The sequence below is a fragment of the Ranitomeya variabilis genome, chromosome 1, assembly GCF_051348905.1.
Source record: "Ranitomeya variabilis isolate aRanVar5 chromosome 1, aRanVar5.hap1, whole genome shotgun sequence".
Lineage (NCBI taxonomy): Eukaryota > Metazoa > Chordata > Amphibia > Anura > Dendrobatidae > Ranitomeya > Ranitomeya variabilis.
In genome coordinates, this window is record NC_135232.1 from 857,953,333 (window position 1) to 857,980,494 (window position 27,162).

At 40.2% G+C, this 27,162-nt stretch overlaps 1 protein-coding gene across 2 annotated transcripts in view; it reads left to right on the top strand.

Moving 5' to 3' along the window:
* Window positions 1–27,162, top strand: part of CCSER1 (coiled-coil serine rich protein 1) — a 1,470,964-nt gene that overhangs the window by 215,473 nt on the left and 1,228,329 nt on the right. For both annotated transcript variants that reach the window (XM_077277225.1, XM_077277233.1), the window contains exons 2-3: window positions 2,233–3,529; window positions 8,388–8,575. In XM_077277225.1, coding sequence (XP_077133340.1) covers window positions 2,251–3,529; window positions 8,388–8,575 — 1,467 coding nt within the window. In that variant the 5' untranslated portion in view covers window positions 2,233–2,250. The remainder of the gene's footprint in view (window positions 1–2,232; window positions 3,530–8,387; window positions 8,576–27,162) is intronic.

Sequence of the window (27,162 nt, forward strand, 5' to 3'; positions counted from 1 at the left end):
AAAGTGGGGGCAACCCTCAATGAATCCTCGGTGTCGGTAGCACGTGTTGCATCCCACTGTCCGACTGGGTCCCAGCTTCCGCAATATTCACCCAGTGTGCCATCATCTAAATGTAGCGTCCCAGGCCACAAGCACTTTTCCACGTGTCTGCGGTTAAGTGGAACTTCCCAGAAACAGCGTTGGTCAGGACATGGCTGATGTTATGGGACATGTGCTTGTGCAATGCGAGGAAGGCACAGTGGGAGAAATAGTGGTGGCTGGGTACTGAGTTCCGAGGAACTGCCACGGCCATGAGGTCACGGAAAGCTTACATATCCACAAGTCTAAAAGGCAAAATTTTCAGGGCAAGCAGTCTTCAAATGTGGCATATAGTAGTGTGGCCTGTGGGTGGGTGGGTGGGTGGCTGCGTATATATGCTTGCATTCAAAAGTTTGAGATAGGGACATGTGAACACTGCGCTGGGACAAGGATGTGGACTTGTGGCTGACGATGGTTGAAAGTGTTTAACAACAGATGCAGGGTGAGATGCATCTTTATCTGTGTCATGTACAGTGGATTGATGTGGACATAGAACAGGGGAAGAGGCAGTTGTGTCACCTGCAGACACTGTTTTTGTACCATTGCGTTCTGTCCAACTAGTCAGGTGCTTTTCTTTCATGTTCCTGAGCATGCTGGTGGTGGTCACACTTTTAGATGGGTTGACCCTGCTGGGCAGTCTTTAAAAAAGCACCAGATTCTGGAACACTTAAACCTTGGTATGGCCAGTTCACCCATATTGGTGCTCTGGGGAACACTTGCCTGCTTTTTGTTTCTAGCCACCCCACTGCTTCTTCTTGACTATTGTGGTGCTGTGGATCCCTCCTCCTGTGGCTGTCCTCACTTTGCTTGTCACCTTCCCTGGCTGGGTCATTGACTTCATCATTCACTACCTAGTCTTCCATTTTCGCACACTGGTCCTCCTCCTGATTTGCTGACATAACAACTTCACTTGTTGGCAATTGTGTCTCATCATCATTCACTTCTTGTGGCAGTAATTGCATTTTTGCACCATTGCATTCTTGAGAGCATGGCTGCTCAAACACTTTGGCATCGCTACATGCAATCTCCTCATGTCCTGCTTGAAACGGGCAGGATGAGAGGCAAGAATTTATAAATGGAAATGTGAACAGCTCTTTTGAGTGTGGGATTACTTGTCTCTGGGCACTCGGCATGGTGGGAGGAAGGAGGGTCAGGGTGAGTATTATGTGGTTCAGAAGCACAGCTACTGAGACTGGACCATGTGGAAGACAGGGTGGTACTGACAAGGTGACTTGAAGCATTATCTGCTATCCATCCGACAACCTTTTCTCACTGGTCTAGCTTCAAGAGTGGTGTTCTGTGCCCCTCCTACAAAGTGGGACAGGATGCTAAGCAGACATGATGTGTGTGTTTGTTGTGCTCCTGCAGCAGGCACAGTTTCATCTTGCCCACAGCCTCGGCACCTGCGCTCACTATTAGCATCATGTGCTCTTCCCCGTTCCCTACCACGCGCCTTGCCCATTTTAAGTTAAGTATGATATATCCCTGTTGAGAAAACTTTGTAGTATTACTATCACAGGAAAATTTGCCCACTTCAGATGGACTTCTTACACTGCAGTATCAGTATAGCGATAATATTTCTAATCAACCAACTCTGCCTTTTTTTATTTTGATGCAGAAGTGGTGCTGTATAAATGTCATATAATATTTATCTGCTAAAAAATTATCAAGAATACTTGAACAAACATTCACACCTCACATAGACTTGTTACAGTGCCAGAGCATTATAGCAATACTCTTTCTTTCCAATCAACTCTATTTTGTTTTTCATTTTGATGCACAATTGGTGCAGGATAAATGGCATATAATATTTGAATGCTGAAAAAAAATGGCTGGAATACTAGCACAGGAAAATTTGCTCATCTCACATGGAGTGTTACACTGCAGTATCAATATAGCTATGCTATTATGATCCAACCAAGTCTGGCTTACCCACCTCACATGGACTTGTTACAGTGCCAGAGCAAAGTAGTGATGCTATTTCTAACCAACAAACTCTGGCATTTTTATTTTGATGCACAATTGCCACAGTATAAATGGCGCATAATATTTGTCTAAATCCAACTCTGCTATACCTACACTTAGATGTTTGTGTTGGTTGTTATAAGTATATGGTAAACCATTTACAATTTCATATTTATTGTGTTTTCTCAGGCAACTACCTTAGTTCTGATGGGGGACGTAGGAACAAAACGCTCAGCACTTGTCTCCAGGCTGCCAATATTCAGACGCACTTTAAGCCGTAAACAAGATTCATTGCCTTCCTCGCCTTCTTCCAACAATACTGGCGGACTGCACAGTTCTTCCCCTTCAAGTACCAATTCCAGCTCAGGTAGCACCGGAAAGCGCAGAAGTATTTTTCGTACTCCTTCTTTAAGTTTCCAACACAAAAAAGAAAGTTCTCAAAGGTATGAATGTAGTCAAGGTAGAAATTCTGTGACAGACCAAAATGAACTAAAGAATCTTGATTTGGAAGAGCAGTCTAAGATCAAATTGAAGGGCTCTACTTGTATTCCTGGATCAAGTAGAAAGAAAATCACCAGATCTTTTACAGAAAATTTTGAAGGGAAGAAAGAACATTCAAGTCATAAAAATGTGTTCACAAACTGCTTGGGTAAAGGTGAAGATGACTCAGGATTTATAGAGGATCAAACCAGGCATTCATTTAAACATTCCTCAAGGAAACTTCTGCCTAGGTCATTTTCATCCCATTGTAGGTTCTCCAAACATGGATCTCAGTGTACAACACCCTCACCATCACAAATATCTGGGTGTAAAGAAGAAGTTCACACACATACTGAACTAAATTCTTTACTTCACAAGACGGTACAACATAACACCAATGAAGTACCAGATTTTATAGAAAACTCATTGCAGTCACCTCTTATATCAACTGATCATACAACTGCTCCACAGACGCCATCAGACTTCACTTTTATGGATGATTCAGCCTCTGAAGCTGATTCTTTGCCAAACAGTACAAATCAGCATTCCAGCAAACAGCATTGCCATCTAGTTTCTACCTCAAAAAATTTTGCCAGCCCACTCTCGATTACTACAAAAGAAGAAAATAATAAAGATGTAGCAGAGGACAACTCGCAATGTGATGGTTTGGCCTTTACAAAGCCCAAGGTTGAGGCAGTTGTGGAAAGATCCGAGTCAAACCCATCTCTTGTATGCTCTAAACCACTTTTACCTATTTGTGAACTGCCTTCAAACAATGCTTATAAAGTAAAAAATGGTACTGAGGAACAACATATAGATGAAAAAGTATATCAAAACGGAGAGCACTCTTACTCCACACAGACTTTTCCAAAGAGATCCGAGCCAGCAGTATATCATAAACGTCATGTAACTTCTACTATGCCAAATCATCATTCATTACAAGAAACAAATGGAATTGCTTCTCTTGAGACACAGTCTGCCATAATTCAGCATGGTCATACTAGAGGTATACAGCCTTCTATACTTTATTCCAGTCTGTTTCTGAAAGCAGGAGTAAAAATTAAGCAACGGAGGTTAGCAAGGGATGCGAATTAAGGAAGGAGGATTCATCCATGATCGATTGGATGATTAAAGGGAATATGTCATCAGTATTTTGCTATGCCTTCTGAGAGCAGCATGGTATAGGGGTAAAGACCTTGATTTCAGCAATGTATTACTTAGGCCGGGTTCACATTGCATCAATGGCAATGCGCTGACGGCATCCGTTACATAGCGGCACCAACGCTATGTAACTGATGCATTAGCGCTTCCATTGACTGCCATTATGTAGCACATCGCTAACGCATGTCATAATTGGCATGCGTTAGCGATGTGCCGTCATTCTGTGATGGACCCTCGGACACGGTCTGCTGCATTTTGGGGTCCGTCACCGCTAGCGCAGATGGAGCATCTGCGCTAGCGCAATCGCATAACGCGATCTTTAAAAGGCACTTGTGTTGTGCAGTCCGTTTAACGCATGCGTTGAACGGACTGCACTTAACTAGTGGTGAGCGATACTCGTTACTCGAGATATCTCGAGCATGCTTGGGGGTCCTCCAAGTACTTTTTAGCGCTCAGAGATTTAGTTTTTCTTGTCGCAGCTGAATGATTTACATCTGATAGCCAGCATAAGTAGATGTGGGGATTCCCTAGCAACCAGGCAACCCCCACATGTACTTATGCTGGCTAACAGATGTAAATCATTCTGCTGCGTCAAGGAAAACTAAATCTCCAAGCACTAAAAAATACTCGGAGGACCACCGCTCATCACTACACTTAACGCAATGTGAACCTGGCCTTACGGGTCTACTTGCTGTCATCTTTAGTAAAATCACTATTTTATCTAATGCAGATCTACCAGCTCTCTGAATGCTGAGCTTTGTCTAACTCCGCCCACACCAATAATTTCAACCATGTACAATGTACAGAGAAAGCTGGCAATCAGTGGTAGGGGGCAGGCTTATACAGAGCTATGGAGGATTACATGGCTGCAGGTTCACTAGCCCTCTAGTGCAAATGTCTTGATTTTATCAAAACTACACAGTACTTGATACATAGCTGCAATTATGGTCTCTGTCTCTACATTATGCAACTCTCAGATTAGGTAACATAAACTTGATGAGAGATTCCCTTTAAGTAACCAGGTGCTATGAAAATGTTTTGATGCTACATTGCATGATCACACCCTGGCCTAAGGTTAGACGGCCCCTGAGTGTAATCTTTCATTGATATCATCTCCCTTTTTTGTAGTATTTTGTGTTTAATATTACAATCATATTGTGTAATATTGTTACCATGTGTCTGAATTACACTGCCAGGCACTTGCCTAAATATTGGCTACAGGCAGAATGAATAAAGTAGGAAGTGAAGCTGCTTCTTCTATCTATGTATTTGGGCACCAGGTTAGCAAGCGCCAATACCCAAGTTATTAACGCTAGAGAGAATAAAAATATTTATTAACACACCAATATCAGTTGATAGTTCCATTTTTACTCCTATTTTAAAATAACCGAAAACCCTTTTAAGGTGTAATTGTGCTACGTTAGTTGTAGAATAACAATATATGAGCTCTGACGTCTCTTTATTAGGACACCAAAGCCATTTTAATAATCACTTTAGCTTAAACACACTCTTTCATTAGTTGGCTTTTATCTAGAGTTAGTTAAAACGGAATCAAGTAGCAAAGGAAAGGGCTGCCTTCTTCCAAGTAATAAATCCTTTATGTAAATAAGGAATGCACCAAGCTAATAAAATATACATAGAACAGACGGTTCAAAGTTCTGCCCTTCCCAAACTATTATGTCTGAGCTGCATCACAGTTCTTTCATCTTGACTAGAGGCATCCATTTTAATTAGATTTTCACATTTATATTACCCACTAATGATTTCTACCCCGTGGCAATCCAAAATTGTCATAAACTAGGAGTATTGTCTGTAATTAAAATACCAAAAGTGTTTTCAACCCTAATTAAATATCAAGCAGGTGAATTATTTGATATTTAGTTCTACAGATTATATGCCAAGATAGTTTATCGAACTATCAAACGGCGCTCCTTCATGCCTTGCTAATTCATACCTCAAAGGATAATTAAATAAAATTCACTTTCGCACTGCTTTCTTCATTCTAATTTTTCACAGAGTATATCAATTTATTGTGAGACCTGTACAATGGCCCATTTATTTCTTGTGACACAATAAAACCCCCATTTAATTTTCTGTTTCCCAATTGTAGGGACCATAAAATAGATGATATGGAGTTTACAATCCAAAGGACCATTGAACAGATGGAAAAAAAAATGACCTCTCTTAGCTATACCACTAGTTTTGCTAATAACTCCAATTTCTTGAGATAAAAATTCTAAACTATAATGCAACATGCTAGTGCAACGCTTCACAGGCTGTAATACACGTCATAACCACAGGATAGTCACACAGAAGCACATAGGGGTTGGTTCATTAAGATTGGAAATGTACACATCAGTCTTAATAAAGGGGTAGTGAAGTAAAATACATCTAATTCTTTAAGACGCACACACAACTTAATGAATTAAGTGTATCTTACAAGTACCGTGTGCCTCCACTAGATATCTCACTATTGGAGTACACGTTGTTATATGTTAGGCCAACATTTTATTAAGTAGATGGGCAGGTGTGACTATTCCACATCCCATCTGTTGTGAATTCTGCTCTTGGGTTCCCTCTGGTGGTGGTTGGTGGTAATGCAGTTGTCTCTGGATTGCAATCCTGGGCAGGTGTCCCTGCTGATTGCAGGTCTGACTGGGGTATTTAAGGTTGCAGGATTCATTAGTCCTTGCCAGTTGTCCATTGTTCTTGGAGGTTTTGGATCTCAGTCTGGTTCCCCTGCCCTGCTGCCAAATCAGCAAAGATAAGTGTCTGGTTTTTGTTTCTTCAGCACACATGCTGTGTGATTTACAAATCAGTGCTATTCATTGTTTTTTCTTGTCCAGCTTAGACTGTGTCAGGATTTTTTCAGTCAAGTTGGATTCTCAGGAGATGCAGATATACGTTCCATGTCTTTAGTTAGATGGTGGAATTTTTGTATTATCTGCTGTGGATATTTTCAGGGTTTTAATACTGACCGCTTAGTATTCTGTCCTATCCTTTTCTATTTAGCTAGAGTTGCCTCTTTTGCTAAATCCTGTTTTCTGCCTGCGTGTGTCTTTCCTCTAATACTCACAGTCAATATTTGTGGGGGGCTGCCTATCCTTTGGGATTCTGCTCTGAGGCAAGATAGGATTCCCATTTCCATCTATAGGGGTATTTAGTCCTCTGGCTGTGTCGAGGTGTCTAGGATGGTTTAGGTACACCCCACGGCTACTTCTAGTTGCGGTGTCAGTTTAGGGTTTGCGGTCAGTACAGATGCATTCTCCTGAGAAAGTCTCATGCGGCTCCAAGGTCACCGGATCATAACACCCATCCATCTTTGCACATTTCGGCAAAGTTGGCCGAGACTAAAGTGAAAATGCCAAGAGTAACAATTTCTGAGTTGTGCTGCAATTTTGCAACTTTTTTAGGTGTTTACATCACAATTATAGCTCATACACCTCAATACATCAGTCCTATAGAGCATAAACCAACTCCCGACAGAGAACTATATAAAAATATTTATTATCGAGGCTGCTTTTCAAATCTCACATTTCAGCATATGTTAAGCTAAGAGGAAATGTGAGGAAGGACATATTTGTATGTGGGTAACATAATCTTTCCATTTTAAAAGGGTGGTTACCTTTTCAAGTGTTCTCAAAACAACATGGAGGATGAGAGATTTACTGGGTGCTCGATGGGATTTGGGTGTTTATGTATGAGGCTCAAGTCATTCCTGTGAAACCCTATCCTATAGCCAAGGCTCTAACCCCGAGGCTAAATAGCTAAATTGCCACAGTCAAAGATAAGGTGATGTTAAGATCCATGTAGGATTCAAGAAAGGGGGGTTGTGAAAGATTTATTGGGCTAAATGCTTCAGAATTCTAGTTGAATTTGCAGCCAAAAATCAATTTTTCTTGTGACTTGCACCATATTAGATGTGGTCTAAATTAAATGTGACAAAAACATGAATTTCTGGCTCTAAATAAGCCAACTAATGAGTGATGTAAATGTGGACTAGAGAAGTATAAAGTTGCTCCAATGTTAAACATTATCAAATACTTTGCTAAATGTATCACATTTTAATACAATTTAGTCTAAGCTTGCACTATAAATTGGATACTATGGATAAATAAAGTTTCAAGTAGTTGTGATATTGTACTGGTGCATGAACCAGTCTGACTGCACGGGCCGTAGGGCCAAGAGCCTGTTTTATGATTTTGACCCATCAGCCAAGTATCGGTGTCACAATTATTAGCCTGTAGTGATGAGCGAGTATACTCGTTGCTCGGGTTTACCTGAGCACGCTCGGGTGATCTCCGAGTATTTATGACTGCTCAGAGATTAAGTTTTCATCGCCTCAGCAGCTGCATGATTTACAGCTACTAGCCAGCTTGATTACATGTGGGGATTACCTAGTAACCAGGCAACCCCCACATGTACTCAGCCTGGCTAGTAGCTGTAAATCATTCAGCTGCCGTGATCAAAACTAAATCCTCGAACACTAACAAATACGCGGAGGTCATCCGAGCGTGCTGGGGAAAACCCGAGCAACGAGTACGCTCGCTCATCAATATTAGCCTGTAATACAGTTTTAATGTAATGTTGTCACTTGAGTGATATATTTCTAGAAACTGAAATGTTTTTATTTCGTTACAATAGAACGGAATATATTTCGTTTTAACAAACACTTATCAGAACTACCATCTGTGTGTTCCCAGTTAACTATGCCAGTAGTTTCAGCCCACACCGAGATGGGCGATATTCAGAGAGACGTTTGCGTTCATCCTCCGAGGGCACAGCAGGGGGCAGCAGGATGGCATTCAAACCAAAGGAAGGACACCCAGATGAATTGTCTCATTTCCGAAAACAGAGAACAATCTCTACTTCTTCAAAAATGAATAGCATGGTAAGTGAAAAATGTCTTTATTTGATTTTTTAAGTTATAAAATCATCATAATGACTAAATAACGTCAGAAGCATTCTCAAATACACCAATTTGCTCATGCCAAGCAATGTTTTGCCAGTTACATCCATGTCTGAGGGTATCAAAGAAAACCTCATCTTGACCTTGAACTGTGAAGTGAATAAAGTGATCTACGCACATATTCTCTAAGTTATAATTTATAGTGATACTAAAGGCCCCTATACACTGTAGTTCTACGTCAGTTAAACCTGCCCACTTGGCTTTTGCTTTATTTTAAGGTACAATATGTTCCGTTATGCCTATTGTTGGGCCTGTGAGGTTGTTGGCCATAAAATATCTACCATTCCTATAGGCCCCCCTTGGCCCTCCCTAGTACAGTGTTTCCGTTTTGCTTGTAAAGTTATTTCACCTAAAGTTAGTTTGTTTTTTTCCCCTTTAATATATTATTTAAAAAAAAAGTATTTAACATTTTGTTGGGTTGTTTAGTAGCTTGTCAATAGCTAATTTTTTAAATACTTTTCAATAGCCAAATTATTATCCTTCATTTCTCTTTAATACCGTACAAGAAAACTGTAACTTGGTGCTTTGTGTAAGTCTTCGCTTTTCCATTTGTGCCGGTTTTCATAAAACTTCAAATGGAAGCTTAGCAATTGCTGAATGAGATGAAGCGTGAAACTTTTCGCCATTTGCCAAATGTTCACAGATTTCCCATGAATATAACACAAGACAACCATGCCACAGCTGTATTGCATGAACCAGCCACTTTTTACATTAGCTGTCACATATTTATAGAAATTGCATTTATCCTGAGTAAAAGAAACATAAAGAATATAAAATCACCATGTAAAGGGATTTTACACACTTTGGCAGGTAAGGATCTCATACAGTGAATAAAGTTATTACAATTTACAACCATTCAAACCTTCAACTGTACAAAGTTCTACTGAGAACATACCGTACATTAAAAATAATGCACACATACACATACATACTCTACACAAAATACACACATACATATACACATACATGCTCTGCACAAAATACACACATACATATATACATAGACAAACATTATGCATACACATATGCACATCTAGCATACATAATTCAAATACATGTATAAGTATACATTACAAATATATACACACAATATATAGGCAGATATACTGTGCAATCATACATAATGTAAATACACATATTCACACGCATACAAATGCACATTTATTACAAATACATACAGTATAAAACACATACTGTATATACAGATACATTAGCTATTGTGTAGTCTAGAACAATGTTTATGAGGTCAGCAAGTATCCTTAGGAAACAGGCATGTTCCTCCTCAGCAGTGGCGCCATGCTGCCACCCTTTCCTTCCACCACTTTCATGGCTCCGACTGCTGGCAGCGCTGGATCTCAAGAGAGGTGGAAGAGGTTGTTTTTATGGAAGTCATTGGCACATTGTTAAGATAGCAGCCACTGCCATCTGCCACTGAAGAAGTGAAACAACCTTCAGTCGGTAGCTTCCTTCCACCCTTTTAATAAGATGCATTCTGCAGCCTTAGACAGATTGCTTTTTACCTCATGGCAGATATGGCCATAACAAAGGATATGCTCACATGGCAAAATTTGTGTGAAAAACTTTTAAAAAACATGCCTCACTGCTTTCAATTCTAAAACCATATTAATAATTTAGGCAATTTTCAGGGAGTGATTTGAAAATTACGTTAATAAGTCAAATATCAGATTAGCACAGTTCAATTGGTCCAACCCTTATTTCAGCATATTTGAGCAGAAATGTGAGGTTCTGCCCTAGATTTCTGCCACCCACTCAGATATTTCAACTTTGTAATTACTCAACAACTGAACTCTGGACATACTCAGAATATTAGCAAAGGGCAGAGAAATCTAATTACCAGGATTTAATTACCATTGGAAAAGGAAGCGGCATATGAGCAATGACTTTTATAATATATTGGATTGAACTGTTTTTTGGTGTGCTGTCACTGTGGGGACTTCTTGCTGACAGCATTTTTAGAAAACTTATGGTTGAGTGACAAATATTTTTGTGTGCATATGGGAAAATATTTTATTGAGCCTTTGATTCATATTTAAGAATTATTGTCAAAAATAAGGCATTAAACAAAAATCTTTAATTAGAAAATGACCTATTGTTTCAATCAGATTTTTGTGCTAATTATTAAACTAATTTTGGCAATTTTTTAAATTTTTTTCTTATCTCAATGTGTATTGAAAGCAATAGAACTCTTGCAATCTTCACTTTGAGCACTGTGGCTTTTTTAGACTTTAACTTCTTGTTGTTTCAGGAAACAACGCATGTACTTAGCCACAATGAACAGAACTTGAATCTATCTTTGACGTATCTAATAAGCCTGTGTGAAGTCATTATGAAGGGAGCTGGTTGACATTACCCATTGTGATTGGTTGATCCTGTATTAGCAGCTTTACCTGTCATAGTAATTGTGCCTCAAATGTTAAGGAGCCTGCTGAAAATATTCCTGAAAGGAGAGAAAATATGAGTCTACAAAAGCCTCAGTGACCACACTGAAAATTGCAAGATTACAATTTTTTTTCATAAAAATCTCGACATAAAAACTAAATTATAGCCCAAACCATATTTAAACAACAGCTCATTTTCTGATAATGGTTTTCCTTTAAGGAGAAGCCATTTTAAAAATGACATATATAAAAGTGTGCCGAATGCATACACCTTACAAACTTAGAGTTCCCATTCCTTTGGATGCAGAATTAAGGAGTTTGACCATTTAATCCCCTTTTTTGTACACTGCTGTGGTATAACATTATTTTCATTGTGGATTTGAGCTCCGTTTATTGTAATAACTTGCTATTTTTAAGTGGAAACAGCTTTACATATTAATTACAAATGTGCCTGGGAAATGACCACTGAGACTTCATGTCTGCCTGGCTGATATATGAGCTTCACCCAGATGTCTACATGATTAACCTCCGTCTTAACATGAGCTTTGTTTAAATCATTTCCAGTACGCGGTGAATTGGATAAACTTCAGTTAATTTCACTGAAATGGGCACCAAGGATTTCAAAAGCATATGAGAAAACTAGCAGTGTGTATTGCGGCCTGCGATGTTAAATAGCCATAGGGACATTTTCATTTATCTTCATTTAGTTTAGTAGCCTTTAGGAGGACACTTAATGGCACTGACCGTTAAGAGATAAATTATATACTCTGGGTATATAACTGTTTTTTTCTTCTTTACTGGTTTATTCTAGCATCAGATTTGTATAATTAATTGGCAGACTTGTGTGAAAACATTTCAAGTCACAGCTGTGTCTTTTTCCCCAATTGGATAGCATATTAACCTTCATTTTTCAGCCAGAGATTTCAGCCATCATATCCCTAAATACACAGCCTATTAGTACTTTCTAAATCTAGTTATATGTACTAGTATTAGCAAAATAACATCATTTGGCAAAACACCTTAACGATCTCCCATGAACAGCGGAAAACCTGGCCGGAGTCTATGGTAAACTGGATGTTCAGCCATTTTTGTAGATAATTAGCCATGTTTACTAGTCACTGGCAGAGCAGATGCCTGCTGTCGCATTTACACCACGGGTCACTGTTTTGATTAGAAACCTGGATCTGAGATGAAATAAAAAGAATATTGTAATAAATGCTTAAATTAAACTTTTAATATTGCTTACATGGTCTGAAAATATATCTAATATATCTATATACAGACTACCAGAGTTATCAGTGTAGTTTCTGTAATACTCTTTACAGAATATTGTCAGTTCAGTTGCTTGGTTTATGCCGATTACTTGAGCCCTACACATTATATGATAGTTGGGTGATTGGGCCACCATCTAAAGTGTATGAGGATCTTCTCACTCTTCCGAAATCACTTAAAGAGGTTGTTCACTACTTTATCATTGAGGACCTATCCTTAGGATTGATCATCAATGTCTGATCGGTGGAGGTGTGACACCCTGCATCCCTGCCGATCAGTTGTTCTTGGAGTTAGCGGTGTCTGAGGATAGGCTATCAATGAGAAATTAGTGGACAACCTCTTAAATGTCATGCGAGGATAGGGCCACATTCAGTTTTGATCTGTAGGCAGACACGCACTGTCAGAAGAGAGCTCACAGGATTTTCAATGGGCATATCACTATCTTGCATCTTTTATGGCTTTCTCTATCTCTCATAAATTCTGAATTGGGCCTCCTGATGATCCAGTAATGGAGAAACACGTTGAGGCATGAGACACAGATACATATCATGATGGAATAACAAAACGGATACTTTTTTTAAATATATTTTTATTCTATATGTGGTGTGCTTTAAATGCCTTTTAGAACAGTACCTATGTTGTCTAGACTAGAAGGTTTTTCACGTTATCTCAGAGTCACATTTATAGAATGTCTATGTTATGTTATCATAAAACTCTGGGGATCAGAATCTTTCCTGACATGTCTAAAAGAGAAATACTGCTGCATTTTTGTGCAGAATTTTCTCAGACGTACTCTAATTTTCACTGTGCACAGGGGTTTAATAGATGTGTTTCATTCATTTTCTAAATAAATATGTTTTTAAAGGGATTGATGTGCACCAGCTTACGGGATTCTCCTCATAGAAACACATGAGTAGTTGAGCGGAGTATTCACGAGTATGATGGAGTTGGCAGAGTTAGCTGTTGGCCAAATGAGAATCTTACCCATTAATAGATTACTACATGGATATTATATATACTGAATATATAAATAAAATATTACAATCCATACAATGAGTCACACAATTAATGAAGAATAATTAAGATCAGGAGTCTGATAAATAGAAAAATGTCCCTAATGTGAGTTTATGAAATCACAGTGGGGCAGCATATTTCTAACAAAAATCAATTTGGATATTATTAAGACCATATTATGAGAATAGAGAGAGGGTAGTAAGAAAATGTAAGATCAATTGTATCAAACAAAACCATTTTTCCTTTCTTCCACATACTGTACATCAATCTCAAAGTGAAAGGCAAATCAAATCGAGACCCCCCAAAAATGGCCCATAAAATGATCTTATAACAAGATGAGGAATTTCTTCTGTTTGCAGATGAAGCAGAGTCATGACGCCAGTCATCAACACCACTCTACCAGCCTTTGCAGACCATGCCATCTGATTAGGAAGCTGTCCTACCAACTCCTCACTGATGTTGGCCAATCAATAGATTACACCTATAATTATATTATCATAATTTACCTCCCATAGTAATTTCACCCAAGAGGGTTCGACTTTCTCACCCAACATCCCCTTCATATCACTCCCAACATACAAGCGTGCTCCTTCACTTCCAATTCACTTTCAGAAATGCTAATTCCTGAAAGAATGATGGCACATTTGTCTTCACTCTATGTAAAACAGAGATCTCCCTCATCCTCCTCAATTATCACTAGTCATTTTCTGCCCTCACCCTTAGTAGAATTCTACTCCCCAGAAAATTCTACCCCCTTCAATTTAAGTGCAATTTATCTGCAGAATACACCTTGTATCCCAGAGAAAGGTCAGCTCGGTGCTATGAACCCGAATCCTTCTGTTCTACACCAAGGCCAGGGGCCAGGCATTTATCTCCTTAAGCTCCTAATTGCCCTTTATCTCTCCATTGTTACGCAAGGCACTAGCTTGAACATCACCCTGTAGTCTTCAACTTGTAGCCTAAAGGTACCTTCACACGAAACGACTTTGTAACGATATCGCTAGCGATCCGTGACGTTGCAGCGTCCTCGCTAGTGATATCGTTTAGTTTGACACGCAGCAGCGATCAGGATCCTGCTGTGATGTCGCTGGTCGCTGAATAAAGTCCAGAACTTTATTTGGTCGTCCGATCGCCGTGTATCGTTGTGTTTGAAAGCAAAAGCAACGATACCAGCGATGTTTTACACTGGTAACCAGGGTAAACATCGGGTTACCAAGCGCAGGGCCGCGCTTAGTAACCCGATGTTTACCCTGGTTACCAGCGTAAAAGTAAAAAAAAACAAACAGTACATACTCACCTGCGCGTCCCCCAGCGTCTGCTTCCTGACACTTACTGAGCGCCGGCCCTAAAGTGAAAGTGAAAGCACAGCGGTGACGTCACCGCTGTGCTGTTAGGGCCGGAGCTCAGTCAGTGTCAGGAAGCAGACGCTGGGGGACGTGCAGGTGAGTATGTACTGTTTGTTTTTTTTACTTTTACGCTGGTAACCAGGGTAAACATCGGGTTACTAAGCACGGCCCTGCGCTTAGCAACCCAATGTTTACCCTGGTTACCCGGGGACCTCGGCATCGTTGGTCGCTGGAGAGCGGTCTGTGTGACAGCTCCCCAGCGATCAAACAGCGACGCTGCAGCGATCGGCATCGTTGTCGTTATCGCTGCAGCGTCGCTTCGTGTGAAGGTACCTTTACTCTTCATATGTTTTCTTAAAGGAAATCTGTCAGCAGGTTTTTGTTATGTAATTTAAAGACATCAGGAGATAGAGGTTGAGAAACAGTTCAATGATGTGTCAATTATTATCACGTGTGCTGTTGTTTACTGATAGTAAAGGTTTTATCACCTTGTGATTAGCATTGCCAGACTATATTAGTCCAACCACACCTTCTCACCCTGTGATAAGCAGCTCACTGTTAACAGCTATTGTATTTAAAGAGTCTAGTGTGGGCGGGGGGCAGCTTTCTCAGCTCTGCTGCATTTTACATCTCAAAGTTCTGATTGTGTCAGAACGGTTGCATCCAGTAAACTAAGTGATACATAGTTGGAATCATGGTCTCTTTTCCTACATATATGAGGTAGCAAAAATCTGCTGTCAGATTCCCTTTAAGGATCCTCCATCAGCAAATTATTCTGTCATTGATTCTCATGCGGACCCCAAAAGTTAGATTATCATTGTCCTCTCCCAGACTCCAGTAAGGAAGGTTGCCAATTCTGACACCCTTGAATCATCACCCAATTTGGATATTTACCTTGGAAGTACAGGAGCAGAAACGGCTTTTATTTTCTTAGACCTTTTTAGGACTCCTCCTTACTACATTATAGCAAGTACCTGCCTGTTTGTTTTCACCCATTTCTTCCACGACCACCCCACTAATTGCTGGCTCAGTGGTCATCATGCTCCTCTTATCAATCACCTTCAATGTTACATTTTGCTCCTCCAAATCTTTATTACAAGCTTCCAAGTGGGCAACATAGTCACATCTGCCACAGCGGTATTCTCCATGGAATTCCTGCTCCAGGTGCGTGTACATATGTCAGTCCGGGCACCGAAGGAAACCTCCAATCCTGATAGCCATTGAACAATCAGAAAAGTCTTGAACTCTTTTCTTCAATACCTGTTTTTTAACTCCTATTTTGACCACAAATTACCGTACTTTATTTCAGCAAACCAGTGAACAAGATCACACTGCTTCTTTGGGTTTAATTGAAGAATATAAGAACAATTGACTCCTATTCCAGATTATGCACATGGCAAACAGGAAAAATGGGTTTCAAATTGGATATGTAGTTATTAGTGATGAGTGAGTGTACTCGTTGCTCAGGTTTTCCTGAGCTAGCTCGGGTGATCTCCGAGTATTTGTAACTGCTCAGAGATTTCGTTTTTGTTGACTCAGCTGCATGATTTATGGCTGCTAGCCAGCCTGAGTATATGTGGGGGTTGCCTGGTTGCTAGGGAATCCCCACATGTATTCAAACTGTCTAGCAGTTATAAATCATTCAGCTGTGGTGATGAAAACTAAATCTCTGAGCAGTTACGAATACTTGGAGACCACCCGAGCGTGCTGGGGAAAACCCGAGCAATGAGTACACTTGCTCATCACTAGTAATAATTAGTGATGAGCGAATATACTCGTTACTCCAAATTTCCCGAGCATGCTCGTATGTCCTCGGAGTATTTTTTAGTGCTCGAAGACTTAGTTTTCATCGCCGTAGCTGAATGATTTACAGCTACTAGCCTGCTTGATTACATGTGGGGATTGCCTGGTTGCTAGGGAATTCCCACATGTAATCAAGCTGTCTAAGAGATGTAAATCATTCGGCTGCTACAAGGAAAACTAAATCTCCGAGCACTAACAAATAATTTGAGATCAACCGAGCGTGCTTGGGAAAACCCGAGCATCGAGTATACTCGCTCATCACTAGTCATAATGCATACTGCAGAAAAAAAACCTTGTTAAATGGTACAAACAGAACAAAATCTTGGAAAATGCAGGACTCAACCACTCAACCAGTCCAAGGTTTCACATTCAACTGTAACAACTTGCTCTGTGAGCAAAGATCTATAGATAGATATGTTTAGAAAAATAGAGCAGCGCCTTTCAGGAATAAGGGTGCAAAGCCTCCCTGGTACAGACCAAACCATCCAGATAAAAAAGAAAAACTGGAGACAACACCCCAAAGAGTGTACAAAAAATTGATTATTTACTTATAAGCCCTGTGTGGCGACATTTTGTTTCCAACATGTAGATATGGGATAGATAGATAGATAGATAGATAGATAGATAGATAGATAGATAGATAGATAGATAGATAGATAGATATGGGATAGATAGATAGATAGATAGATAGAGGATAGATAGATAGATAGATAGATAGATAGATAGATAGATAGATAGATATGGGATAGATAGATAGATAGATAGATAGATAGATATGGGATAGATAGATAGATAGATAGATAGATAGATAGATAGATAGATAGATAGATAGATAGATAGATAGATAGATATGGGATAGATAGATAGATAGATAGACAGATAGATATGGGATAGATAGATATATAGATAGATAGATATGGGATAGATAGATAGATATGGGATAGATAGATAGATAGATAGATAGATAGATAGATATGGGATAGATAGATGGATAGATAGATAGATATGGGATAGATAGATAGATAGATAGATAGATAGATAGATAGATATGGGATAGATAGATAGATAGATAGATAGATAGATAGATAGATAGATAGATAGAAAAAGGAAAGCAGCACAAAAAAACTAAAGTAAATAAGTGGACTTTAATGCCTGAACGGCATAGCAACGTTTCAGATGTAATATCCTTTTTCAGCTTGAAAAAGGATATTACATCCGAAACGTTGCCACGCCGTTCAGGCATTAAAGTCCACTTATTTACTTTAGTTTTTTTGTGCTGCTTTCCTTTTTTGATTCTACCATTGGAGACCATTAGATTGCTGGCTGGGAGAGCTTTGCATAATCTGTAAGGTAATATTTGATGCTGTTCCAATTTTTTCTTATAGATAGCTAGCTAGCTAGCTAGATAGATAGATAGATAGATAGACAGATAGATATGGGATAGATAGATAGATAGATAGATAGATAGATAGATAGATAGATAGATAGATATGGGATAGATAGATAGATAGATAGATAGATAGATAGATAGATAGATAGAGAGATAGATAGATAGATAGATAATAGATACAATGTAACAGAAACTGAGCACACAAAAGTTGTATTTGTTTCTTAGAATTAAACAGGCAAAAGTAAAATAATTTGTATTCTTTTTTTTCCGGGAAAACAGCCTCCTACATGTTGGCAAGTGTAGTGGCAGAGCTGTTTTTCCCTGCTTGTTGATATACTGAGGTCCTCTCCGCCAGCCTGTTATTTATAGCTGCCATTCATATTCATTAATGTTTGACTAGCACTTACAGGCTTTTCATTGAGTTATAGCAGTCACTTTGTGACCCCTTGTAGAATTTACATACGATGCTTGCCAGGGGCAGAAGACTGCCTAATATCACCCTCAAGCTGGTAATAAATATTTGAGTGTGTAAGTACACGTCGTGCGTTGGCATCTACAGTAACTCACGCTGCCTGCATCTCTAATGGATTGAGATGTATCTAGATGCTAATCAATATGCAATTAGGTCTTTATTATTGATTTATCACTTGGAAGACCAAATGTCTTTGTTATTGCTTGAAGGCTTTTTGTAGAATTTACAGCTCACGTATTCAGCTGTGATCTGTAGAGCTTCTGATGGTACATCTGAGGACTGATGAGATTGGGCACGTGTATATACTTGTATTGGCAGGTGAGCTTTTTAATAGAAGATTAATGCTGCCTAGTATCCATCACCTGTTTGTGATAAGATCAAAGGGTCTTTGCTTCTTACAGAATAATTGACACTTGTCTATAGGCTTCATGGAATTGTATGTCACTTGAGTTGTTATAGTGATGCTATTTCTAGAAAAACCCCTATATGTTATCCTAAATAACCCAGATAATGATTGGCAGAGCATTACCTAATATATATATCAGACTGTAGCATTACTTTGGTGTTCAACAGTAAGAGAACTACAAAATTAACAATATAGAAAAATGCACCTTCTTCTGGATGGACCACTTTGATTACTTGATTGGTAACGATTTGCATATCAACAAGCTATAAGCTGTTTTTTGACTCTCAGCTTTTTTATGTTCTGATTTCCCTTGCAATAGTAAGGAATTGTCAATGTATCACAGTAGGTGTGTGGGTGTTTGATCTTTGATTATTGCTATTTGTTCAACACCTAGATTATACTGTAAAATTATTCTGTCAGCAGGATTTCACTCCCCAAATTTTTATATGTGCATGTAGCTCTTCACAGACAAGTCCAGCAATACCTTTACATGGCCAGTTTGTTCCTCCATTACTGAGAAATCAGCACGTTAATTGCCATGCAGATGAGGCTGAAGGACTAGTATCAGGGGTTTACCCCAACAGAGAGGAGCCAGAAGAATGCAGCGTCTGATTTCTCCTTCTTCTACACTAGTTAGAAGCACTTCACCTTCTTATTAAATGGGGTAAATTTATTTTGTCAGTCCAGGGGTTAACCTGCTCTGTTGAGAGCTCTTGGTGCATTAAGGCTCTCAGCTGTGCACTGTTAGCCACTAATCTGGGTCCTGGCTAGCACTGATTGTCAGAGAGGCTTTTGCTGCATAGCTGGAGTTTGTTGGTAGTTGTTATTTTAGAAGGCGTTTGGTGGATTTATCTGTGATTTTTGCAAAGTTTTGAGTGTGTGATAATTCTCTTTCTTCTACTTTGGTTTAACCCCATCCTCCACTCCCTGATGCATTCCTCCGTTATATATATGAGTATGTTTGTATGTTTGGTATTTTTCATTACCCCGTTTGTATAACCTTGTTAGTCTGGTTGGTGCATTACGGTACACAACTACTCCCCTCTTCTCTGGGTGGGGGAAGGGTACAGACTGAGGGTGGATTGAGGAGGTAATGCAAGGTACAAGGCCCCATCGTCTACACCATCAGAAGAAATCTGGGGAGCAGGGCGAGCTAGAGCATTCCTAGCGTTAGAGACAGGGAAGGAGCCCCTTGTCCCACGACACCTGACAACAGAGTTGTGACAACTAAGTTAGATCTGAAGTCTTTGTTACACCTGCTCTATTCCTCATCTTGCACCACCTCCTCTTTCTTGATACTGATCGTTTTTTTGCCCAAAGTCACACAGCATAGAGGTTGTCAGTCAGGCAGAAGGAGGTGGCGATGGATTGTGAATAGTGATGAGCGAGTGTACTCGTTGTTCGGGTTTTCCTGAGCACTCTCGGGTGACCTCCGAGTATTTATGACTGCTCGGAGATTTAGTTTTCATTGCGGCAGCTGAATGATTTACATCTACTAGCCTGCTTAATTACATGTGGGGATTCCCTAGCAACCAGGCAACCCACACATGTACTCAGGCTGGCTAGCAGCCGTAAATCATTCAGCTACGGCGATGAAAACTAAATCTCCGAGCAGTCATAAATACTCGGAGACCACCCGAGCGTGCTCAGGAAAACCCGAACAACGAGTACACTCGCTCATCACTAATTGTGAATTGAGCTGGAGTGACAGAGGCTTCAGATTTACAGTCTCATTTGCATATCAATTCAAGTGCTGATTTCTCAGTAATGGAGGAATGGACTGGCTATGTAAAGGTATTGCAGGACTTATCTTTGAAAGAGCTACATGCAGATGTAAATATTTTGAGGGGAGAGATCCTGATGACAGATTCTCTTTAACCCCTTCGTGACATGCGCCGTACTAGTACGGCGCTGCCGGCACTGCATTAGTGCCAGCCGCAGTACTAGTACGGCGCATCGATCACCGCGGTCTCACGCTGAGCGCCGCGGTGATCGGGTGCGGGTGTCAGCTGTATATGACAGCTGACACCCCGCAGCAATGCCCACGATCGGCGCTGTCGCCGATCGCGGGCATTTAACCCCTCTGATGCCGCTGTCAATAGTGACAGCGGCATAGAGGGGGATCGCGCAGGGACGGGGGCTCCCTGCGCTCTCCCACTGGAGCAGCGCGATGAGATCGCGCTGCTCCGGTGACCTGGAAGGAGTCCCCGGATCCAAGATGGCCGGGGGACTCCTTCCGGGTCATAAGATGACCCTGCTTGCCGGCGTCTGCTGAGAATCCTCATAGCAGGCGCCGGCAAGCCCCTGCAATGTGCCTGGCACATCGGTGATCAGACCGAGTGCTATGCACACGGTCTGATCACCGATCTGTGATGTCCCCTCCTGGGACAAAGTAAAAAAGTTAAAAAAAAATTTTTCCACATGTGTAAAAAAAAAAAAAAAAATTCCTAAATAAAGAAAAAAAAAATAAATATATTCCCATAAATACATTTCTTTATCTAAATAAAAAAAACACCACACAATAAAAGTACACATATTTAGTATCGCCGCGTCCGTAACAACCCCACCTATAAAACTATATCACTAGTTAACCCCTTCAGTGAACACCGTAAAAAAAAAAAAAACGAGGCAAAAAACAACGCTTTATTCTCATACCGCCAAACAAAAAGTGGAATAACACGCGATCAAAAAGACGGATATAAATAACCATGGTACCGCTGAAAACGTCATCTTGTCCCGCAAAAAAAAAGCCGCCATACAGCATCATCAGCAGAAAAATAAAAAATCCAATATTAGATAAAAAGATGAGAGCACTTTTGAGTGCTCTCATCTTTTTATCTAATATTGGACTATTTATGACTTTGGCAGAGGTGCACCCCAAGTCAGGATTGGCGGACTGCTTTGATTAACGCTGGATCATTACACAGCCTGTATTGGTGAATGAATTGTTGCAGGCAGTGCCACCTTACACTTTAACTTTTTGTAGAAAAATAAAAAAGTTATAGCTCTCAGAATAAAGCGATGCAAAAACAATTATTTTTTATGTAAAATAGTTTTTATTGTGTAAAAGCGCCAAAACATAAAAAAATTATATAAATGAGTTATCGCTGTAATCGTACTGACCCGAAGAATAAAACTGCTTTATCCTTTTTACCAAACGCGGAACGGTATAAACGCCCCCCCCTAAAAGAATTTCAGGAATTGCTGGTTTTTGTTCATTCCGCCTCCCAAAAATCGGAATAAAAAGCGATCAAAAAATGTCATGTGCCCGAAAATGGTACCAATAAAAACGTCAACTCGTCCCGCAAAAAACAAGATCTCACATGACTCTGTGGACCAAAATATCGAAAAATTATAGCTCTCAAAATGTGGTGATGCAAAAACTATTGTTTGCAATAAAAAGCGTCTTTTAGTGTGTGACGGCTGCCAACCATAAAAATCCGCCCAAAAAACGCTATATAAGTAAATCAAATCCCCCTTCATCACCCCCTTAGTTAGGAAAAATAATAAAATTTTAAAAAATATATTTATTTCCATTTTCCCGTTAGGCTACTTTCACACTAGCGTCGGTACGGGGCCGTCGCGCTGCGTCGGCCCGACATACCGACGCATACTGTGCAAGCGCCGCACAACGGGGGCAGCGGATGCTGTTTTTCCACGCATCCGCTGCCCCATTGTGAGGTGCGGGGAGGTGGGGGCGGAGTTCCAGCCGCGCATGCGCGGTCAGAAATGGTGGACCGTCAGCACAAAAAAAGTTACATGTAACGTTTGTTGCTGCCGGCGGTCCGCCACAACACGACGCAACCGTCGCACGACGCTTGCGACGTGTGTCAATACGTCGCTAATGTTAGTCTATGGGGAAAAAACGCATCCTGCAGATGACTTTGCAGGATGCGTTTTTTCGCCAAAACGATGCATTGCGACGTATGCAAAAAAACGCTAGTGTGAAAGTAGCGCTAGGGTTAGGACTAGGGTTAGGGTTGGGGTTAGGGTGTCAGTTAGAATTGGGGAGTTTTCACTGTTTAGGCACATCAGGGGCTCTCCAAACGCGACATGGCGTCCGATCTCAACGCGTTTGTTTGCGTTAAAAACGCATGCGTTTTTATAGAAAAAAAACAGAACACACTGAAAAGTCACCCACCACCATCAAGGTGATAAAGGGATCCAAACCCTAACCCTAACCCTACCCCTAAACTCATCCCTAACCGTTTAATGAACATTTTCTGACAGTCATAGTGCCACGTATTTCAGTGCCACGTATTTCAGTGCCACGTATTTCAGTGCCACGTATTTCAGTGCCACGTATTTCAGTGCCACGTTATTTCAGTGCCACGTTATTTCAGTGCCACGATATTTCAGTGCCACGATATTTCAGTGCCACGATATTTCAGTGCCACGTATTTAAGTGCCACGGTATTTCAGTGAAATACGTGGCACTGAAATATCGTGGCATTTACGTGAAATACGTGGCACTTAAATACGTGGCACTTAAATACATGGCACTTAAATATCGTGGCATGTACATGAAATACGTGGCACTTATATACGTGGCACTTATATACGTGGCACTTATATACGTGGCACTTATATACGTGGCACTTAAATACGTGGCACTTAAATACGTGGCACTTAAATATCGTGGCATGTACATGAAATACGTGGCACTTATATACGTGGCACTTATATACGTGGCACTTATATACGTGGCACTTATATACGTGGCCACTGAAATATCGTGGCACTTATATACGTATATACGTATATACGTATATAAACGTATTTCAGTGCCACGTATTTCAGTGCCACGTATTTCAGGTTAGGGGTAGGGGTAGGGTTAGGGGTAGGGTTAGGGTTTTTTGTTTTTTTCTTGTTTTCTTGTGTTTTTCTATAAAAACGCATGCGTTTTACCGCGATTACATGCGTTTTTTCACACATGCGTTTTTTTAAAAAACGCAAGTGTGAAACCAGCCTTATCCTTGGGAAAATAAAAACATGGGGGCTAAAATATAATTTTCGTGGAAAAAAATATATTTTTTATTTTCGCGGCTCTGCGTTATAAACTGTAGTGAAGCACTTGGGGGTTCAAAGTTCTCACAACACATCTAGATAAGTTCCGTGGGGGGTCTAGTTTCCAATATGGGGTCACTTGTGGGGGGTTTCTACTGTTTAGGTACATCAGGGGCTCTGCAAATGCAACATGACACCTGCAGACCAATCCATCTAAGTCTGCATTTCAAACGGCGCTCCTTCCCTTCCGAGCTCTGCCGTGCGCCCAAACAGTGGTTTATCCCCATATATGAAGTATCAGCGTACTCAGGACAAATTGGACAACAACTTTTGTTGTCCAATTTCTCCTGTTACCCTTGGGAAAATAAAAATGTGGGGGCTAAAATATAATTTTCGTGGAAAAAATTTTTTTTATTATTTTCATGGCTCTGCGTGATAAACTGTAGTGAAACACTTGTTGGTTCAAAGTTCTCACAACACATCTAGATAAGTTCCGTGGGGGGTCTAGTTTCCAATATGGGGTCACTTGTGGGGGGTTTCTACTGTTTAGGTACATCAGGGGCTCTGCAAATGCAACATGACACCTGCAGACCAATCCATCTAAGTCTGCATTTCAAACGGCGCTCCTTCCCTTCCGAGCTCTGCCGTGCGCCCAAACAGTGGTTCCCCCCAATGTATGGGGTATCAGCGTACTCAGGACAAATTGGACAATAACTTTTGTGGTCCAATTTCTCCTGTTACCCTTGGGGGAAAAAAAATTGCGGGCTAAAACATCATTTTGTGGAAAGAAAAAATGATTTTTTGATTTTCACAGCGCTACATTCTAAACTTTAGTGAAACAACTGGGGGTTAAAAGTGCTCACCACACATCTAAATAAGTTCCTTAGGGGGTCTTCTTTCCAAAATGGTGTCACTTGTGGGGGTTTCCACTGTTTAGGCACGTCAGGGGCTCTCCAAACACGACATGGGTTCCGATCTCAATTCCAGCCAATTTTGCATTGAAAAGTCAAATGGCGCTCCTTCCCTTCCGAGCTCTGCCATGCGCCCAAACAGTGGTTTATCCCCATATATGAAGTATCAGCGTACTCAGGACAAATTGCACAACAACTTTTGGGGTCCAATTTATCCTGCTACCCTTGGGAAAATAAAAAAATTGGGGCAAAAAGATCATTTTTTGTGAAAATTAATATTAATTTTTTTTTACGGCTCTACATTATAAACTTCTGTGAAGCACTTGGAGGTTCAAAGTGCTCACCACACATCTAGATTAGTTCCTTAGAGGGTCTACTTTCCAAAATGGTGTCACTTCTGGGGGTTTCCACTGTTTAGGCACGTCAGGGGCTCTCCAAACACGACATGGGTTCCGATCTCAATTCCAGCCAATTTTGCATTGAAAAGTCAAATGGCGCTCCTTCCCTTCCGAGCTCTGCCATGCGCCCAAACAGTGGTTTATCCCCATATATGAAGTATCAGCGTACTCAGGACAAATTGCACAACAACTTTTGGGGTCCAATTTATCCTGCTACCCTTGGGAAAATAAAAAATTTGGGGCAAAAAGATCATTTTTTGTGAAAATTAATATTAATTTTTTTTACGGTTCCACATTATAAACTTCTGTGAAGCACTTGGAGGTTCAAAGTGCTCACCACACATCTAGATTAGTTCCTTAGAGGGTCTACTTTCCAAAATGGTGTCACTTGTGGGGGTTTCCACTGTTTAGGCACGTCAGGGGCTCTCCAAACACGACATGGGTTCCGATCTCAATTCCAGCCAATTTTGCATTGAAAAGTCAAATGGCGCTCCTTCCCTTCCGAGCTCTGCCATGTGCCCAATCAATGGTTTACCCCAACATGTGGGGTATCGGCGTACTCAGGACAAATTGTACAACAACTTTTTTGGTCCAATTTCTCCTGTTACCCTTGGTAAAATAAAACAAATTGGATCTGAAGTAAAAATTTTGTGAAAAAAAAGTTAAATGTTCAATTTTTTTTAAACATTCCAAAAATTCCTGTGAAGCACCTGAAGGGTTAATAAACTTTTTGAATGTGGTTTAGAGTACCTTGAGGGGTGCAGTTTTTAGAATGGTGTCACTTTTGGACATTTTCTGTCATATAGACCCCTCAAAGTCACTTCAAGTGTGAGGTGGTCCGTAAAAAAAATGGTTTTGCAAATTTTGTTGCAAAAATGAGAAATCGCTGGTCAACTTTTAACCCTTATAGCTCCCTAACAAAAAAAAATTATGTTTCCAAAATTGTGCTGATGTAAAGCAGACATGTGGGAAATGTTGTTTATTAACTATATTATGTGATATAACTCTCTAATTTAAGGGCATAAAAACGAAAAATTTGAAAATTGCTAAATTTTCATAATTTTCGACAAATTTCTGTTTTTTTCACAAATAAATGCAAGTCATATCGAAGAAGTTTTACCGCTATCATAAAGTACAATATGTCACGAGAAAACAATCTCAGAATCACCAGGATCCGTTGAAGCGTTTCAGAGTTATGACCTCATAAAGTGACAGTGGTCAGAATTGTAAAAATTGGCCGTGTCACTTAGGTGAAAACAGGCTTTGGGGTGAAGGGGTTAAAATAAGTCTTTCTGCACAAAATGGCTGTTTAAGCTAAGAACAGGCAATCGGTGTACCCTTCGCGTTTTTTATTTGAGCCATTATTTTGTACTGAAAGACCTCCTGTAAAGGGGACCTTCTTTTTTTTTTACATATAACCTTTCAAATCCCGCTCTTCCCTTTGAATATAAGGACATTTATGGAAAGCACAGGATGTACCTTATAACAGCAATGAATTTTATTGCGAAAAAGGAAAATGATTATGTGCACACGACAATAGATTATTTATAACTGATTGTTGTATCTGCTTTGCTAACCCAGAAATCATTCTCCCTCAAGGACAAACATCCCATTATCCTTGTATCTAAACAGCTTGGCAAGAGAAGTGTTTTGTTATACATGCACGCGCCATGCCAGCCGTTCACTCCTCTGCTATGCACCAGTTCTGCTGCTAGTTCTCCCTCTACCATAACTTAAATGAAGAAGCTGAATTTTTCAACCCAATTCTTAGTTTAGCCATTTATGACAGTGTAAAGTTGGTGGACTGTACTATCACATTCCTGCCCCTGAAGACACCAATCACGTGGTATTGTAGTGCAAACTATTATTACATATTGTGTAATGATGTGATATTATGTGAGTTGTAGTGTATTGTGATTTAGAGTGTGATAAGATAATGTATAATGTAGCAGTGCGCTGCATAGGGTAGCGCAGGGTAAGGCATAGTATAGTGCTTAGGATGTAACATAGGCATGATAAGGTAGTTGTCAGTAATTAGATAGTGATGTTGAGGAGGGGTAGAAGTTGGTGTTTGGGACTAACCCATAGTGG